General features: G+C 42.2%; 5 protein-coding genes and 2 long non-coding RNA genes across 21 annotated transcripts; 4 read left to right on the forward strand and 3 right to left on the reverse strand.

The window, feature by feature from the left end:
* Positions 1 to 14: 14 nt before the first annotated feature.
* On the reverse strand, positions 15 to 7,274 carry LOC135336215 (uncharacterized). Of its 11 annotated transcripts, none has more exons than XM_064531954.1 (5): positions 7,118 to 7,274; positions 3,067 to 6,769; positions 987 to 2,925; positions 847 to 893; positions 15 to 802 (listed from the first exon to the last, which is right to left on the reverse strand). In XM_064531954.1, exons 1-2 carry the CDS (start codon positions 7,227 to 7,229, stop codon positions 5,208 to 5,210), a joined length of 1,674 nt encoding a protein of 557 aa, XP_064388024.1. In that variant the 5' UTR covers positions 7,230 to 7,274; the 3' UTR covers positions 15 to 802; positions 847 to 893; positions 987 to 2,925; positions 3,067 to 5,207. The 11 variants fall into 11 exon arrangements, with proteins under 11 accessions (XP_064388024.1, XP_064388028.1, XP_064388020.1 ...); XM_064531958.1 differs by having other exon boundaries at positions 15 to 221; positions 316 to 403; positions 542 to 2,925; XM_064531950.1 differs by having other exon boundaries at positions 15 to 1,347; positions 2,641 to 2,925.
* LOC135336219 (solute carrier family 25 member 44-like) lies at positions 3,611 to 5,212 on the forward strand. Its single transcript, XM_064531965.1, has 2 exons — positions 3,611 to 4,384; positions 4,848 to 5,212. Exons 1-2 carry the CDS (start codon positions 3,611 to 3,613, stop codon positions 5,022 to 5,024), a joined length of 951 nt encoding a protein of 316 aa, XP_064388035.1. The 3' UTR covers positions 5,025 to 5,212.
* A 140-nt stretch (positions 7,275 to 7,414) lies between the features above and the next one.
* LOC135336222 (uncharacterized) lies at positions 7,415 to 8,237 on the forward strand. The gene is made up of 3 exons (XM_064531968.1): positions 7,415 to 7,573; positions 7,627 to 7,813; positions 7,877 to 8,237. Exons 1-3 carry the CDS (start codon positions 7,519 to 7,521, stop codon positions 8,118 to 8,120), a joined length of 486 nt encoding a protein of 161 aa, XP_064388038.1. The 5' UTR covers positions 7,415 to 7,518; the 3' UTR covers positions 8,121 to 8,237.
* An 836-nt stretch (positions 8,238 to 9,073) lies between these two features.
* On the forward strand, positions 9,074 to 16,259 carry LOC135336586 (uncharacterized). 4 transcript variants are annotated; one of them, XM_064532442.1, is made up of 6 exons: positions 9,074 to 9,181; positions 9,274 to 9,403; positions 15,035 to 15,068; positions 15,124 to 15,170; positions 15,336 to 15,441; positions 15,688 to 16,259. In XM_064532442.1, exons 1-6 carry the CDS (start codon positions 9,166 to 9,168, stop codon positions 16,162 to 16,164), a joined length of 810 nt encoding a protein of 269 aa, XP_064388512.1. In that variant the 5' UTR covers positions 9,074 to 9,165; the 3' UTR covers positions 16,165 to 16,259. The 4 variants fall into 4 exon arrangements, with proteins under 4 accessions (XP_064388512.1, XP_064388513.1, XP_064388514.1 ...); XM_064532443.1 differs by having other exon boundaries at positions 9,277 to 9,403; XM_064532444.1 differs by lacking the exons at positions 15,035 to 15,068; positions 15,124 to 15,170.
* Positions 10,873 to 11,720, reverse strand: LOC135336647 (uncharacterized). 2 transcript variants are annotated; one of them, XR_010394869.1, is made up of 3 exons: positions 11,556 to 11,720; positions 11,146 to 11,195; positions 10,873 to 11,096 (listed from the first exon to the last, which is right to left on the reverse strand). It is a non-coding gene; the product is annotated as an uncharacterized LOC135336647 (long non-coding RNA). The 2 variants fall into 2 exon arrangements; XR_010394868.1 differs by having other exon boundaries at positions 11,146 to 11,720.
* Positions 11,809 to 13,512, reverse strand: LOC135336650 (uncharacterized). The gene is made up of 4 exons (XR_010394871.1): positions 13,439 to 13,512; positions 13,210 to 13,358; positions 12,995 to 13,130; positions 11,809 to 12,150 (listed from the first exon to the last, which is right to left on the reverse strand). It is a non-coding gene; the product is annotated as an uncharacterized LOC135336650 (long non-coding RNA).
* A 142-nt stretch (positions 16,260 to 16,401) lies between the features above and the next one.
* On the forward strand, positions 16,402 to 19,149 carry LOC135336494 (alpha-1,3-mannosyl-glycoprotein 2-beta-N-acetylglucosaminyltransferase-like). The gene is made up of 11 exons (XM_064532316.1): positions 16,402 to 16,562; positions 16,675 to 16,795; positions 16,868 to 17,045; positions 17,261 to 17,369; positions 17,424 to 17,580; positions 17,656 to 17,793; positions 18,116 to 18,206; positions 18,256 to 18,300; positions 18,351 to 18,501; positions 18,682 to 18,852; positions 18,944 to 19,149. Exons 1-11 carry the CDS (start codon positions 16,464 to 16,466, stop codon positions 19,049 to 19,051), a joined length of 1,368 nt encoding a protein of 455 aa, XP_064388386.1. The 5' UTR covers positions 16,402 to 16,463; the 3' UTR covers positions 19,052 to 19,149.
* The last annotated feature ends 37 nt before the right edge of the window (positions 19,150 to 19,186 follow it).

Genomic DNA, 19,186 nt, shown 5'->3' on the forward strand with positions numbered 1-19,186 from the left:
CCCATTGTGTGTAGTTGATTGTCATTTCAATATAAAGTGTTGACAAAAATTTAAATGATGGATAAAGTTTCTGCATAATTATACTCACACATACAATTTCTCAAAGATTACAAAAGTAAAAGTAATTCATTACGAAAATAGTAAGTACATGTATACTGTTACAATGCACCAGAGTTAATTGTTACTGCCAGACCTCCCCAAACCGTTGCCTTGCAATCAACCTGCACGGAGAGCATAAGACTTGTCACACAACATAGCTAGCTACTCATCTGTGTGTATGCTGTTTAGTCGCTCCTCCACACACAATCAACCTACACAGAGAGCAGGAGAGACTTGCCACACAACACAGCTAGCTACTCATCTGTGTGTATGCTGTACAGTGGCTCCTCCACACACAATCAACCTGCACAGAGAGCATGAGAGACTTGTCACACAACATAGCTAGCTACTCATCTGTGTGTATGCTGTACAGTGGCTCCTCCACACGCAATCAACCTACACAGAGAGCATGAGAGACTTGCCACACAACATAGCTAGCTACTCATCTGTGTGTATGCTGTTACAGTGGCTCCTCCACAACCATCAACCTACACAGAGAGCAGGAGAGATACTGTACACAATGGAGCTACTTATCTTTTGCTGTGAAGAGACATGGACCTACACACCATAGAAGCCAACCATACTTATCTTGAGTGTCTCCATAGCTTCACACAACCATCAACCTGCACAGAGAGCATGAGAACATAGCTAGCTACTTATCTGTGTGTATGCTGTTACAGTGGCTCCTCCACACACAATCAACCTGCAGAGAGCATGAGAGACTTGTTACACAACATAGCTAGCTACTCATCTGTGTGTATGCTGTTACAGTGGCTCCTCCACACACAATCAACCTGCACAGAGAGTATGAAAGGCTTGCCACACAACATAGCTAGCGACTCATCTGTGTGTATGCTGTTACAGTGGCTCCTCCACACACAACCAACCTACACAGAGAGCATGAAAGACACACTGAACTGTTAACAAGCTACTTATCTTCCTTTGTACTGTGCAGGCAATTAACATCAACCTATACACGGAAGGTGCATGAAGACATACCGTTGTGGTTGTCATATATTATTGTACTTATCTTTTCTCCATGCAGTTACAATTGTATCACACCACATGTACATAGCAAGCTTTCTTTATTCTCTGAGGTAATAAAATTAATTATTAATAAGCGTGTATGTAGAAGTGGGTGGTGAGATTTGAGCCCCACCCCCTTCAATAATTATAATACAAAACATGCAGCCATTGATGAGGTTAGTAATTCTTCCTGGGTCCCAGAGCAGCATGGCTTGTCTGTACCTGGGGGAGAGAGGAGACAAAAGCAGTGAGAGAATGGAACACTAGTACAGTAGCTAGTAGGAGGAGCTGTGTGTGTGTGCATTGTGGCTGTAAGAGAACAAGCAAATGCATGGTTACATTGAGCGCAGCAGTTCAAATAAAGCCGATCATCAACAAATCTCCACAACCTTAGAAAACAAACCAACCAATTACCACCAGAACTGACAACATTACCACCACCATTGAGAACATTATCACCAGTAGTTTCCTTGCTCAAGGGACTAATACAATAAGGGCATAATAAACTAAAGGGACCCTGTGACTGTGAGTACCATTAACTGAGCACAAAAGTAATCAACCAGAATGTGTGGGATGGTTCAACAACAGTAGACTCACAGAGACAACACCTCCTTGCTCTTGAAGCCCTCGCCGACTCCAGTTGCAACAAGCCTGGCACGCAAGGCTTGCACAAGTGCTCAAGACTACTCTTCACTAATCCAGTCAAAGGCTACAGTTCCCTTGGCACACCTAGGTTTAGTTAAAGCCTGAACTTACCAATTCCATGTGCAGTAGGCACAGAGTTAAAATCCTAAAAAAGCTGTCTAAATTAGCATAAGCCAAGAAGCAGCAGTTGTCTAACTATACTATAGCTAAGCTATTTTCTAATGATCCTAGCTAACTAACTATTGGAACTGATAACGAGATCATAACACTCCCAATTATGGCAGGATCCTGTGCTGCTTTCCCATTAGGCAGGTACTAACAGCAGAGTGCTCCCTCAATAGACTGGAATGCCATGAATAATCCATCATTGCACCCCGAAGGCTGGTTCAACAACGGTTTCAGGAACAAGAAGATGCTGTCCTGCGACCCGACTGTTGAAGAACCTTCCACACACATTCTGATTGGTTACTTGAGTGCTACGGACACCACCCCACCACCACCAAAGGGTTCAAGGCCATGCAGGTAATAGACTCTTAGCCACGCGTATATTAACAGTACATAAACATAAAAAGCGTTGTCGACACGAGTTTAGCCATGCATACATGCATTTAACATGCGCTTTGCTGGCAAGTATGTATCTATTAAGCTGCATGACCTACACACCTCACAGTCAAGAAGGGGCCACCACACTTAGACACAAGGAATACCAGAGCAAAATAATCACCAACCAAAACCTTCTATTCTCAACAAACAGTGCGCAAAACCGATACGCTTGAAAGAAGGCCGGAGTGAACAATCTAGCTGCAACAACACATACAACAAGCTAGCTACAAACAAGACAAACATGCAAGAGCTACGGTTTCAACTTACAATAGCTCCAGCAGCCTGCACGGCTTCCGATGATCCAGCTCTATCATATCCTTCCATGGCTGGAGAATCTCGCAATGGTTCTGCAACACAGTGGAAGGCTCGCGATGGTTCTGCAACACAGTGAAAGGCTCGCGATGGTTCTGCAACACAGTGGAAGGCTCGCGATGATTCTGCAACACAGTGGAAGGCTCGCAATGGTTCTGCAACACAATGCTCGCGATAATTCTGCAACACAGTGGAAGGCTCGCGATGATTCTGTAACACAGTGAAAGACTTGCGATGGTTCTGCAAAAAAATCAAGTCAATAGCAATCGCGATATCGGTAAAACATGACCAAATAGACAGCAAACAATGTTACAATGCTCCACAAGGCTTCCTAGCCAAACATTCCTGTGAACATGCGAGCTACAAGGCAAAGATACTCACCTCTTCCAGCAAGACACTTTACTTCTCCTTCAAACTTCAAAGGAACTGAGCTTCTGGAACTGGATCTGGGAATATTCCAGGCCATTGACGTCAAAGTCTCCAAGGAGATGCCATGGAGACAGACAGTTCCCACCCATGGAGGACCGCAGGAGTACTAGCTACAAGGTGTTGCGAGTATTGCGGGTAGATTGCGAAATCTGTCTCTGCAGACACCACGAGGGAGAATTTATACGCATGCGCAGTGGGACCAACACGTGTTGCTGTGTAAGATGGGTGTGTGTAAATGTATGACTTCCTGTCAACATTATTAGAGAGGGCGTGGCAGGGGTGTGTGTGTGTACAGATTGGTTTCCTGTAAATCTAACACCACAGAGTCTAGCTAGCTAGCTATAGCTTCCACCCTAGCTAGCTTCCATCCCTAGCTAGCTTCCACCCCTAGCTAGCTGCCTGAATGAACAAGTACAGTGTGCTGTGATACCGAGAGCTCTTACCCACTACTAGTATGCACTGAGTCAAGTTGTCCACTAAACAATCTAAAGAGAGAATGGATAAACTACAAAATGGTCAGATGATCGAATGGGACGATCTCGATAAGAAACGTTACTATGTGATTGGTCCGAGTCTATTCCTGTTTGTCCGAGCCTTCATCTACCCATTCACATTCATAAAGACACGACTGTTCATGCAGCCCCAACACACCATCTACAACGGTACTTTCGATGCATTCAGAAAAGTTATAAAATACGAAGGCATTCTCGGGTTATATAAAGGCTTTAATGTGAGCATTTTAGGATTAGCCGCGGGGCAAATGTATATCACCACATACGAACTAACTAGAAGCCGATTGGTAGGATATTCTACAGAGGTCAAAGGTCTAATAGCGGGAGCTACGGCTACGTGTGTTGGACAGACCGTGACTGTACCGATCGATATACTCTCACAGCACCTCATGATGGAGGGTCAGGTCACCACGGCAACAACGAGGCCAAGAGCACCGTACGTCCTAGTCAAAAATACTGATTATATAATACCTGAACAAAAGGTTCGATTTCGAAGTGCAGTGACGATTGCTCGTGAGATATTTGAGAGAGAAGGACTTCGTGGGTTTTATCGAGGCTATGGTATGAGTCTGCTAACATATGCTCCCAATAGTGGACTATGGTGGTCCTTCTATGGTGGGACTTTCAGGCTGAATGTGGAGCATGGGTTGACAGATGTGTTCCCAGTGGCTGTGGTGCAGGCGTATTGTGGAGTGGTCTCGGCTATTGCAGCTAGCATCCTCACCAACCCTCTGGACGTGGTCAGGACAAGGTATCAGGTCAGTCATTACTTGTTAATGTGTACAGTGGTTTGCATAAGGTAGTTGGGATGTCATAGCAAAACCACAATATTAGCTATGGCTATTCTTAGAAGAAGGTTGTATCAATTCTTAACGCTCTGGACAACTATTGTGGAAACCACTGTAGCTGTAGTATTTGTATGATGTCCTCTCTCTTTGATATTGGAGTGACACATACAGTGGTCCCGGGTGTTGTCTTGTTCTCCCGTGTTTACACCAGCTACTAATTAGCGTGAACATTTCTAGCCTCATAATTAGTGAAAGTACTTGTTAGCATTTGTAATAGTCCCTACCTAATGCTGGGTCAGCTAGTTCATGATAGTGTGGTTGTTAGGGGATCATTTTCCACACATTAATTGTATTGCTTCCTCCATTTCTTTTATTTCCTTCACACACCCACACACAACCTCACACACACACCCACACACACACGCCCACACAGCTTGCAGCTCGTGACTCCTCACTGATGTCCACTGTGCAGCGGCTCTGGCAGGAAGAGGGTGTGGCTTTCTTTCGTAAGGGGCTGAGTGCACGGATATGGTCCACTGCTCCCACCTCGGCTATACTAGTAGTCAGTTATGAATGGGTCAAAAGAATGAGCCTAAAAACGAATTCTTAGATAGTAATATTATAATATAATTATTAGCTTAATTAGTGTAATTATGTGTTGTGCTGTGTTTATGTGTTGTTTTGGTCTATTTATCATTTCACGGTTAATATTTTTATATCTCATGTCAACAACAAATTGTAAAGAAAAAATAATATTGTGTCTAAATACGAAAATGACATAATTATTACAAACCTAAATGTCCGAGTGTTTAACGTCAGTGAGGGTTGGAGGTTTCTCTTCTTTATGGCTTGTAGTCTTGACACGTACGATAATAATGACCAATACTAGGACAGCCATTAGCAGGGCCAGAGAGAAGACACAGCACAGTGTAACTGTAGTCAATAGCAACGTGTGGTACTCCATTCTAGAGTATTCTAGTTCCATTGAACATTGCATGAACAGTTCACTGTTTGAGGGGGCGGCTGCTGTAGTGGTTGGTGTTTGTGGAGGCGTTATGGTGGTTGTGGGGGCGGATGGGGGTGTGGTAGTAGTGGGGGCGTGGGCGGTAGTATCTGCAGTGGTACTAGGGACCTCAGTGGGTGGGTTCGTTTTCAGAGCTTTGAATGTTATAAAGGCCGCATCAACTCCAGTGACATTGTGCGTGTTGGTGAGTGTGAGCATATCAAACACTCGTAGTGATGGTGAACATGTTTCATCACTGGCACAGTTGGTTTGTTCGATTATGAGGACATGTTTTTGACTGTAGAATGTAGGGCAATCACTGGAATAGCCAATCAAATTAGTAGAATAATCAGTCGAATTTTGATGAAAAAACTGTTCAATTTGAATGCAATCCACACCATACGATTCATTGAGTAGCTCCACATAACAAATGTAGTGTAAATGAGAGCCAGCATCGACAAACACAACATTTTGCACCTCTCCTCTCACTTTAAGAGACAACGATTGATAATTACCGTGTAAGTGCAATAGTGTGAGGACTGTCCCTGATTGGTCCACCACGGCTCCATAACCACCACCCTCGGCTATGTATACAGTACCCACCACATCAGACCATAGTTTATAGAATTCTTTCGCTCGAGCATCAAAGAAGACAGTAGCCTCTTTACACTGCACTAGCATCCTCTGTCTGTGCTGGCTGTAGACTAGTCTCTGTATTGTATTGCAAGGTTCGGGTGTTGAGAATGTGCGCGTTGTTCCATCAATAAGATCTTGGGTATAAATATACCATTCTTGTGCAACGGCTACCCAAATAGTATCGACGTAGTTACTCAGAGAGTCAGTAGCTTTATAGATGAGCGTGTTACTCAGTAGGGTGAGGTTGTACCAGTTGGGAGTCACCACTAACACAATCCCTCCGTGATAGCCCCAAACACTGTTGTCATATTTCCTAAATCTCCTCAGATATTCTCTTAGTTCCGGTGTGACGTATGTTACAGTGACAAACGTATCACCATTGATTGTGAATGCTTTAATTGTGTTGGGCTTGTGACCCACTTCCAGTGTGTCATAGGAAAGGTACGGAGGATTGGAGGTGTTCAGGTTGACCACTAGTACTCTGGTATCCATGACAATGTAGGCATAGTTGTGTAGCACAGCGTATAATAGTTCAGTGTTTGATTTGTCATTTGTCAGTGGGCCCTGACCAGAGCCATCGCTGGTCAGAATAATGGCCGTGTGATTGTTAGATAGTATGAATTCTTCTACAGTAGCTTGATTCGTTAGTGCATTGAACTTTGTAACCGACATGTTTCCATTGACGGAGAATGTGTACAAGCAGCCATTGACATTGTCTACATGAGAGAGAGAGGGGGGAGGGAAGAGTATCCGGTAATAACATATAATGGGGATTACCAAGTCAGCAGATATAATTGTATGCATGGTCATGAATTACAGACTATAGCAGCCAGTACGACTGTCTCAATTACTTATAATGATGACACATCATTCATCTATACGAATGGAATGTGCAAGCTAGCATGCAAGCTGACTTGCACCATCTCTGGCTACCATTACTTTAGCTTCAGCAAGTCAAGTGTATACCAAACACTGCATGGAGCTGATTATAAAGTAATGGGGCTTCAACCGTAAACATGATTGCATAATTATTATACAAACAAACACATTACAGGTTAACTCACTTTCTGCATTTGTTTCATCGGTCATGATCATGTGCACTGGATCCATGGCAACACTTAGTGTGCACCCCAGCAGAACCAGGAAGCTCAGCACTAATAGCAGTGAGCTGATCATTATGCAATGTGTAACAGCTGAATGAGAACTTCCTTACACCCACTATCTGTTTTATAGAAGGGTAGATAATGGTATTCATAACCATACAATGGTTTCTCTGGTGTTTCCCTGGGCAATTCCCTTTGTAACACAATATATATTATGTCATGTGCCGTGAATTTGGTATAAAAATAATGAATCTATTCTTTGGGGAGGTCTAACCAGTGCACGCAGGCTGATTGTTGCACATATAATGCACTATACTAGCTGCAGCAAGATCAGCTAGTGCATGAATGACTGCTGACTAATAATGCAGCCTATTAATATTCAAATGCTGGTGGTGGTGATAGCCCTAGGATGGACAGGTAAGCAGTTACTCAGCTACTCATGCATTCAGACAATTACCATTCTTCCACAGTGTGTTGTGAGGCCAGTAATACCACCAGGACAACACCTCCTGAACAGCCGGGCACAGTCTCTGATAGCAACACAACCATTAGATACTTGATTGTAGCATTTGCAGGGGGCTTACTTGCAGTATCCATGGTGATGGTGGCTTTGGTATTTACTCTGGCCTGCTATTTCAGCACCTCAAACCTCTACAGGCAAGTAGTGTGCAGTATCAGGATTACACTTAAATAGCATTACTCTAATATCACTCCTTGCAGAAGGCTGAGGAGACCTAGTAGACCTCCTACTGTCATAGCAGGTGATAATGACGCGTTAACCTTTGTGAATCCACTTTTCCAGCAGGAAAGAGGTCCAATGCAACCAGCACGATTAGTCCCTTCTCTTCGCAAAGGGAATACGACCACTGTTATCACTCTACATCAGAGTCAACAGGAGACAGACACTGTCGGTTACGACCAGTCGAACCAGGTCCCCCTCAATCCTGCACACAAACTGATGTAGCTCACTATTACATGCATGGACACACAGGTCTTGACCAAACTGTTTTTTTACCCACTTTTGGTTTTATTTTCTGTTCAAATCTTTTTATTATTATTTTATTATGAGAGCTTTACAGCATATGACATTACAGAAAATAGAGCAAGGTAGTAAGGTCTAGCAGGCATACATCCTAATGCTGACAGACTTACCCCTTTTCAGGGGCAGCTGGAACAAAACAAAACAAGAAAAAAAAAAAAAAAAAAAAAAAATCATTAAATTGTGTGGCAGTTCTGGCATGGGCATATCAGGTGGTACGAGCACACATCCGATTGTTCAAAATTTCTTTCAAAATTAGATATTAAATATTGCCGTACTTTTTGTTTTATACTGTAGACAGATGCTGAAAAGTCCAATATATCAGCCGGGAGTGAGTTCCATAATTTGGCAATTCTGTTTAGGTAGAAATGTCTTGTATAGTTGGTTTTTCCCCTTTTCACATAAAGTTTCCTTCCAGTTTGACCTGCTCTTGTTTTACTTGATATGAAAGATACTAGTTGAGCAATGGTATTTTGGGGCGATTTCAGACATTTTACAAGATACATAATGTCCTGCAATTCTAGCCAATGCATTAGTGGTAACAATTTTAGTTTCAATAGTCTTGATTTGTAACATGAGGTAAAGTCGTTCAGAATGTATTTCGTAGCTCTTTTTTGTACACGTTCTATACTTTGTATGTCTTTGATATACATTGGCCTCCATAACTGAGAGCAGTATGATAGGTTACTTCTTACTTCTATACTGTTTTGCTATTGTTTTGCTTTAATTTCTGTAACAGCCCCCTCTTGCTTCTCATGACATAATAAATTGTGTTTGTTGGTCTCTGTGCTCTTGTTCCGTGGGCAACCTCTAAGCATTCACGTGAGACCAATTAATAATGTCAAGGGTAATTTTCTAGGTATTCCCCCTATAATGGCATGTGGAAATAAATATAATTATTCAGTGTCTCTTTAATAGGTATACTACTTTTATAGATAGATCTAACATCTGTATACTGCAGTCTACTAATATGCAGAGTGGCCCGGGTAAGTGCATTGTTGTGCTAAGGTACAGCTAGGTAGATAATATCATGCATGCATGCAGTCATTCCTTTTTTGTATACATATATATAAACTAGAAGGCACTGAAGGACCTACCAGTGAAGATATTCTCAACTTGTCACCACTAGCTGCAGTCCTCCCCTCTACACTGATACCAGTACTCGGTCTCTGTGCAGCCATGATTGGGATTATATTCTACATTTTGAGGTGGGTTCTCAGTGAGTGCATGAGCCAGTTGCAAGCTATATTACAAGGGGGGCTTTTGGGGCTAAAATCCACCTCCCCAGTTTTTTTAAATAATGATATTGGTACCATATATTTATAGAATCAGCGCGCCTTGCCAACCTTAGACTTGTCTACCATATAGTCTTGAATTCCAGCCTCTTTGCAAGAGTCTGGTGAACTTCACTATTGTGACTCGTCACTCGTGTCGGGCCTTAAGTGCCGCGGTTAGATAACGGTGTAGTGATAATTGGGTGTTAGCCACTGTGGTCAGATGCACTCTACCGAAATGGGCGTGGTTACAATAAATAATTATTATAAGAGTGTTGTTATTAGCAGTCGAACAGTGAAAATAATGATTGTCTTCTGACACTGACAGTAATAATAAACACAGTAATAATAAACACTATGAGAATCACTAACAGTTAATGTACTCCTGTTATATACATAGACACACCATTTTTGAGAATAAGACTTTAAACTTATTGTTTGCACATGTCTAGCTAGATTGATTAACTCTGTCACTCCAGTCTTTAAAACTTCCTTCAGCTGTCCAGGTATTCTAGGGAACTGTAGCGCCAATTCTAGCTATAGTTTAGACTCTTAACATGCTCTGCAGTGTCTCTGCCCACCATAATTTTATGGTTTCACGCCCCAATATTTTTTGGGGTGTTGTCACGAACTGTTCATTGCAAGTTCACCCGACCCAATACAAGTTTGGGAGGGCGTGACCAGACTATCTACCATGTATGTCTTATTGACTAGCTTGGAGTGAGGTTGCATTGTGGCCTCAGGGCACAGTTTGTGGCTTGATCACATATAGCTGTGGTCTGTGGCTATAAGAATTCATTAGTCTTTGTGCAGTTAAATCCCCAAGGAGAATGTTGTATTTATACAGCTGACTCTCTGTATACACTGTAAAAACAAACATGTTATTTTAACACGTGGTAGCGTGTCGTTCGAATGTCTCCTAAAATAGCACACTATACATACGTGTTACTTGATATCAATGTTAAAACAGCACCCGTGTCATTGATTTTTGTGTTAAACCAGCACGTATGTGGCATGCATAAATCATGCAATAAAATTAATTATTAATAGTGACGTTGTTGGCATGTGACTGTGAAAGATAAATGGAGGTGGCAATTAAATTATACGTACATTTGTGACAGGGCCAATGAAAACGGACCTTAACGCGGCAATAATTAAATTAAGCTATAGGCCAACTTAGTAGAAATGAAAAACATGGGCAAAAAATTTTTTTTCACAGGTGCTAACTTCAACCCTTCCTCTACCTACCTGTAAAAATTTGGGTCTCTACGAAGCTTTAAACAGGTCAAGCGCGGACGTTGAAGAAACTCACCGAACGTTCATTTTTTACAATGAAATTTACTGTCTACGTGAGGGGAAATTCCCTGGGAATTTCCCTATTATTGTTAATTATTTTTAACAAATAAAAGATGACAACTTGTACAGGACTATTTCATCAGCCCAGTACTTACAATCATCAAGAGGAGCCAGGTATATTATAGCTCCACTTCTTAACAAACATAATTTAGCAACAGAAATAGATTAGAAAGAGCAGCTATCTAGCTAGCTAGCTTGGCGTAGATCCACTCTTGTTTCTTTAGATGTACGTATCCCGTGCCACTTGTCCTCATAAACACTCCATAACAACCTACAGATAAGTAGTAAGTTAAGATAGACACAATATCAATGTCACTTACATTCTAGCCAATAGACTAGCGTTTCTCAGGCCTCCGACACTTACCACCACCTGGGGGAACCATCAATATAAATGTTATACAACAATTCCACGCAGTTTCCTGGGCCCTCCATGATGTGATCACCCATCCCATCAGGCCTGTTACTACTAAGCACAATGGCAGTGATACCAGTACTAAATTAAAGGAGGAAAGCTTCTTATAAGGCTACTAATAAGTTGGATCAAGCCTTAGATTGATACGGACGAATACTAAGTGAAAGACTACCTATAATAGATCACTTAGGCTTCCTTTAAGCTGTATGAAGGACAGAGACACTTTCTGTAGGCTCCATACAAGTGAGGGATCTTTTATAAGACTGATACATTACACAGATAATAAGTACAAGCTTATAACAAGACATGAGAGCTTACCATTTGAGCGACGGGAGTCTTTGTCTCTTTATTTCTTCGAAGATCCTTCCTAGGTGCCAAGTAATCCAGCTACATAGCTATACTAGCTAGCTAGAGAGTCCTAGAACGCCTAGCCTTCATCTAACTAACTTGTCTTCTCCAGAACATCTTTTACTAAGCTTTATGAGTATACGGAAGTGCCCGGAAGCCAATAATTGAACTTCATTATCATGACGTTTGAGCGTCATTTACTCAAGCAATACCTTCGTAGCGTTCCCTCGAACATATCTCCGGAAAGAAAGTAGCTAGGAGGTCGATCTTGGTATCATTTTGAAGCTTAAAGGACGCCCTATCTGATTCAACAATAAAAACTGATTCGAAAATGCCCGCGTTAAGGTCCCTTTTCATTGGCACTGTCACATTTGATGAAACAGCAGAAAAAGTGATTGAAAATGTATAGGAACATAAAGTATGTCCTGCATGAGTACAGAGTATATTGTTGCAGCAAACATTGTCTGGCTTCTTCGTTATAAAGTGTTAGAGAAGCTACAACAGAGGCAGGTACGGCCTTCTTGGCAATCATCTTCGGTGATGAAATTTCAGGATGGAGCCATGCCTACAAAGGATCGAAATGGAGACAAATGAAGACCATGCACCATACGTATATTGATGTGATGACCATGCCACTCCAAATGTTGTTTATGTCATAATTATGGGCTATCAAAACATACGCACCATCTTTCGTTTAAATAAAAGGCACAGTGTCTCCCTACTACCTACAATAAAGGGGCAAGTCCCAATTTTTGCTTTGCTCAATTTGAGCACCGAGTACCGTACATGTATAGCGAGAACATTTCGCGAGTGCTATTTGGCTCTAGAGCCCTCAGAATAGATGCTCGCAGTTGTAATATTTCAATGACAGGAAACCACCTACCAAGAATGAAATACCAGTGCGTGCAGTTTTTACTTGGCCTCGAAAAACACAAAATTTTGCACCTCACACAAATTTTCAGTTACACGGTACATATTTTTTGGCGCTTAGGTTAGAATTACAATGCGCGGCATGAAATCGAAGCTATACAATTGTTAGAATATTCTAAAAGAGTTCTTAGAATAGGGCAGAGCTAACAACGCTACAGTGACCTGGTTGCCTCGAATATTACTGTTAGAGCCAAGACTAATTGTGATCTATCTATTATATATCTGTACCCAAAGTAGTACCGAATGTGTATCAGCAGCAGCAGCATACATTTTAGCTTGTTGGTTGGTTATGGTCGCTCACACACACATGCTAACTAATCAGCTAAGCAAACGTATTCAAAAGGGAATGCTTCAAACTGGCAAGTATATAGTTCTACCATTGGAGCTGTACAATTGATTTTATTATAGCCACGTGGAACGGATATATGCACCGCTATGGAATGGGTCGCTAATTTTATAGTACAAATAGAATGATTTACCATATCAAGTTGAGTGCCGAAGTACAGTTGGGTGTGAACATGAACAAGGTGCTGATCAAGCCTGTCCACTGGGTTGGAACTATATACAGCTCGTCAAAGTTATCCACAAATAACCATAGCCTTTTTCCGTCAATGCCTGCCATTAATACAAACAGGTAGGTATTATCATTTTCAGTCAACAGCTATAGCCAGAACAACTGCCTGGAGAAACTCACCTAGAAAAACACTTGCTTTACTCCAGTCGAGTCTGGTCATGAAACAATCCTCTTTCAGCTTTTAAATAACTCCTGGTCCCTCCTTATTTTAGACACTCTATAGTGTAGTCTCCTAGTAGTATCTTAGTAGTATAGGCTACAAGCTGCAGCTGCGAAGTATAAATATAGGTATTATTATTTTTGTACTGTTGTGTACAGCTAGCCAGAACAATTGTCTGGAGAAACTCACCACTTGCTTTGACACCATCCTCTTTCAGCTCTTTCAGCTTTTAAACAACTCTTGGTCCTTGGTGGTATCCTTTACAGGGGCGTTTCTAGAGATTGAAGCAGGAGGGTGCTCAAAAGTACAGAAAAAAAATGGAGCCGCGCGCATAGCGTGCGCGATTTTACGCCCCCACATTTATTGCGGCGTATCTTTCATACATCCAGCTCCTCCCCCATGCAGCCTTGCAGCAAAAAAGTACAGCACACTGCCCAAGAAAAGAGCGGCTCCTACTATTCTCCTCTAGAGCTTCTCTCTTCCATTCTAGTTCCGTTACTATGTTACTAGACAAAGCATCTAGCTACAATAATTTTTCTGTGTATCTTCTTGTAAATGGCAATACAATGTATAATGTTGTAGTTTGTAGCCCAGAGTAATCTATAGTACCGGTACTATAGCTCATAGTTTCCTGCTAAATACACTCAAATGGGATCTAATGCATGCATAGCGTGATAATAAGACATAATTATGTGTCAGTCATCTTGTAGGATCTCCGTGCACTATTCTTCTGGGGTACATCCTAGCAAACTGGTCAATCACAATGGGGATGTCCAGTCATTCTAGTGTTAGTCATTGCTTCTCAGTATCTCTCAGTGGAGCAAGAGGTGACTGGGATAGTGCAGACTATTATGCTAGCATTACATAATAACATTGGAATGGCAATACTGATTGCACATGCTCAATTGGGCGTGGTCATGACTTGTAATCGTTGTGTCAATGAGATAGAGCTGCACAGTTAGCTAGCTAGTTACTGAGTGATACGATTAGTTTCATGGTTGTCTGGGAGGACAGGGGGGTGCTCAAGCCCCCAAAGCCCCCCATTGTACACGCCACTGCTTTAGACTGCTTTTGACTCTTCTACTTTTGTTCTAGAATCCAGCTGCGAAGGAGATATAGCAACTAGAAACTGCGCATGCGCATAGCAACTTCTGCACTGGGCTTTATATAGAAAAGCTAAAAAAAGATTTAAAACAGCCAACAAACAAAATACTTTATAAATGAGAACTCAATGGTCTTCTCTTGCTCTTTTATGAAGGATAAAGACTGTACCACCTGTCAGCAAGATATCTATAATTAAACATGATCCAAACTTTCTTATGTTGACTTAGATCAGTGCTCACATGCCATAATCATTTACTAATCAAGTTAGTGATGCTACTCACTCTCAGAAATGGCTCAAATATCACTACAATTATCACTACACTTCGTTATAAACCGTAATAATCATACCACATTCTATTGCTGTAATACCAGTGCTGAAATAGCACACATGTAGTTTACTACTATGCTTATATAACACACGTTGGGTCAATTAGCACATGTGTAACACACATACACATGGGTTAAAGTGGGCTAAAATAGCACGCATGTACTTACTAATGTGCTGATTTGACATACGTAGAGCAATTTAGAACACATGTGACACGCTACACATGTGTTACGGTAACACGTTTCAGTGTTTTTACAGTGTAAGGCCTTGCAAACGCGTTTCTGCATGCATGCATGATGTTTAAGGCCTGCAGCAAATGACCATATTAACACCTTAATGATACCACAACCCAGCTCCACCCCTTTTCTTGGAAGCCCTCCTTGCACTGTGTGAGCCTCATTAAATTTCACATGCACACAACATCAATTAACAAACTTCACAGGAAGCAATCAGCTTAGCCTCGAACGGAAGACACAGTTTGTTTTCGAGGTAAATTTTTCCATAATGGATAATGAATGTACGTGAAATATAGTGGGTAATGACTACCGTCCAACCTCACGCTATTTTTAAAGTCTGTATGCCATGCAAAAACATGTTTGCAACTAACACATGCAGGCCCATAATACTGTTCAAGACGTTGTGTACCCTCCACAGGAGCCGTTGCAATGAAGTCACTGTGCAGCAACCTAGCGGGATCGTGGTGTCTGACAGCATTGTGTTGGAAAATCGACTACATTCACAGAATGTCATAGGAGAGAAAGTAAGTATATAGTGTTGCCATTCCTAGAACTATTTTGTACCTCTCTCTCTCTCTCTCTCTCTCTCTCTCTCTCTCTCTCTCTCTCTCTCTCTCTCTCTCTCTCTCTCTCTCTCTCTCTCTCTCTCTCTCTCTCTCTCTCTCTCTCTCTCTCTCTCTCTCTCTCTCTCTCTCTCTCTCTCTCTCTCTCTCTCTCTCTCTCTCTCTCTCTCTCTCTCTCTCTCTCTCTCTCTCCCTCCCTCCATGCAGAGTTCCACCCCAAGTACTCCATCAGCTGAGAGCTACTCTGGACACTTTAAGTTCCATCCTTCCATCCGTACACGGTCACACTCCCCGCGCATCCACCACCTCCCCCCACCCACTCAAACTTGTCAAGACCCCCCACCCACACAACATACCAGGATCAAAAGTTGTCATAGCGACTCAGATGGATTAATCAATGTCCATCCCCATATTGCTTCAAAAATGCCCAAATCAAAATCATGCCACGATCCCTTCAATTATGGACTGCATCCTAACTCTATGGTCATTCACACGACAACTAGACTTTCGGGGACCAATCTCTCTCAACAGAGTAGCCTTGCTAGCCACACCCCCATTCAAGTGGTGAGCGGTGCTTCCTCCCCTGCTAGCAAGCGTGGATCTATCATCAGGCAAGTCATTGTGTCGACACGATCATCCCTGAGTGGTCACTTGATTGCCAGTGAGCATGTAACTTCTGTCTAGAACTCTTTTACACATGCACTGATTCTGTTGTTGTCCCTGTATCCCATTACACATTGTACAGTTCATATAATTATAACTGTTGATTTTTGTGTTTATTATGGAAAAAACGACAACATTGAATGATGGTACTAGCGAACACATTGATTAAAGTACCATTGATTGAGAGTAACTTATTGTTATCCACTAATCTCCGCGCTCCTGCAGTGCGCGCAGGTATCGGCCAGATATCACGTGATCCATACCTATTTATAATTGTTGTATCTGACGATCTTTGCCTGATAGTTAAGTGGTATGGAATCATGCGGATAGTGTCTCCCTATTCACTGTGCACTCTAGTGCTCGTGTGGACGGTGCTCTTCCTGGCCGTAATGAGATACCTACTCTATAGTTCACAACAGGTGAGTGTTTCTTAGCTGAGCCACACACACACACACACACACACACACACACACACCCACACCCTCACAACACACACACACACACACACACACACCCTCACATCACACACAGAGTTGGTACAACAATGAACAGGACACTTTATTGAGTGGTGTAGAGTTTAGAATAGACAATTTTGATAAGAGAAATCTGCGACAATTGAACGAACTTTACTCAGAAATGCGGAGAATGGAAGGTACACCCACACACCCACATCACACACACACACACACACATGATATATTATTATTAAATTATACAACCCCAGGACTAATAGCTGCTCAGCCATCATGCTGTAACCAGAGCAGAGGGGATTCCCCCGTGGTGTCCAATGAGAAGGGGGGTGTGCTGACAAAGAGGGCAGGGCCTGATCTACCCATGCCCATATTAGTCATTGCCTGCAATAGAGTCGATTATCTCAAGCAAACACTTAATAAGCTGCTAGAGTGAGTCATCCATAGTGTGTTCCTTTAAAGTTAGACTTGTTTTTTAGTTGCATCACTTGTTACACAGCATCACTACCATCACTGCTTACACACCATCCACTTGTCACACACCATCACTTGTCACACACTATCCATTGCTTACACACCATCACTTGTTACACACCATCACTTGTCACACACTATCCATTGCTTACACACCATCACTTGTCACACAGGTTTCGTCCCTCGGCTGCCTTGTTCCCTATAGTAGTGAGTCAGGACTGTGGTCATGTACCCACTGCCAACGCCATCGCTGAGTATGGCACTAAAGTCACACACATCAAGGTGAGCAACATTCCACCCCCACACACACCCTCACACCTCACACACCCCTCACAGCATCCGGACCTCAGTGAGCCTAAAATCCCCGTTTCCCAACGTAGTATGAAGAACACAAAAGCTGAGATTGGATATTTCAAGATCTCTAGACATTATAAATGGGCACTCAGTCAAATATTTGATGTCATGAACTATGAATATGTCATCATCGTTGAAGGTACGCCTAATGTAGTGTAGTATAATAATTATTATGATTATATTGACCACACCCCCTTGACCACACCCCTTTCAGACGATCTCCTCGTGGCGCCAGATTTCTACTCTTATTTCCAATCCCTTCGTAAGCTGTTGGACTTTGACCCCAGTGTCTGGTGCGTGTCAGCTTGGAACGACAATGGGAAGGATGGATACATCGACACCTCCGCTAACGGTGTGCGGATGAGACTAGAGTGCCCTTAGAGTTAGGATGATCCAATTTCAATTCTAAAATATATATTTGTTGTAGCTCTTTGAAAGGCCATCTAATGGTGGGCTTAGATCAGCGATTGCTTTTGTTCCATTTTCAAACAGAAAGCATGGGCTATTATTAGTGGGTGATTTGTACGAAAAAGGCCTATTTTGATAGCAAACTTTGATTGCTCATAACTTGAGTTAGGATTGTCCAATTTCATATCTAAAAATTGCATTTTGTAGCTCTTTGAAAGGCCTATCTAATGATGTGTTACATTACGTTGCTATAATTATTCCCTCAGATCGACTATATAGGACAGACTTCTTTCCTGGTTTGGGCTGGATGATGAACAAGCTATTATGGGACGAATTCAAACCAAAGTGGCCAACAAAGTGAGCAATGCTTGCAGCGTGTCACATGACTGTATCACATGATCTGCAGGTTCTGGGACGACTGGGTACGAGAACCGGATCAGCGAAAAAATAGGTTAGTCCATTATATAATTATTGCTACTATTAACTACTTGATTGTGACAGAGCGTGTATTCGTCCTGAGGTGTCCCGCACTAAGACCATAGGCAAGGCTGGTGTGAGCACAGGGCTCTACTACACTCAGCACCTCCAGTACATTGTCCTCAACAGCCAACCAGTCGACTTCACCACCAAGAACCTCACCTACCTGTATCAGGTATACTAACTGAGCGCTCATAATTGGAGCTTGGATTGTGTAATTAAAAGATGCATCTTGTAGCTCTTTGAAAGGTCTATCTAATGATGTGTTTAGATCAGTGGTTGCTAACAGAATGAATGTTCAACGCTCAAAGAAAAGCCTGGGTTGTAATCAGATGATATGCTCCTCCATCCTCAGAGTGTGTATGACACTGAGGTACTGCCCAGTGTGTATGACCTCCCTCGAGTGGACATCGGGAGTCTCATGTCAGGGGGTGTGGCAGAGGCGGGGCCTGTGCAGATCCGTTACTCCTCCAAGAAAGAATTTGAAGTACTAGCCAAGAAACTCAAGATAATGTCCGACTTCAGAGTAAGCAATTTACGTATATGTATGCTGTCTTCCATCTATATATATATTTGTGAATAAGTTTGTATCATCTTAACGCACGTTCTCATTGTAGGGTGGTGTGCCGAGGACTGCCTACAAGGGAGTGGTGAGCTTCTCGTATAGAGGTCGTAGGGTTCATCTCGTACCACCGCAACTATTTCAATATAACTCTCTGCCTTAGCTGATACATGGACCACCCCCTCTTGTGTTATATTGGTGTATTAAGGCAATGTCATTTGCTTAAATCTTTAGTACAATATTATTATTGAACAACAGTTATTTCAAGTAACGACCTTTACCCACATACATGAATGAA

The sequence above is a fragment of the Halichondria panicea genome, chromosome 5 (genome assembly GCF_963675165.1).
Source record: "Halichondria panicea chromosome 5, odHalPani1.1, whole genome shotgun sequence".
Lineage (NCBI taxonomy): Eukaryota > Metazoa > Porifera > Demospongiae > Suberitida > Halichondriidae > Halichondria > Halichondria panicea.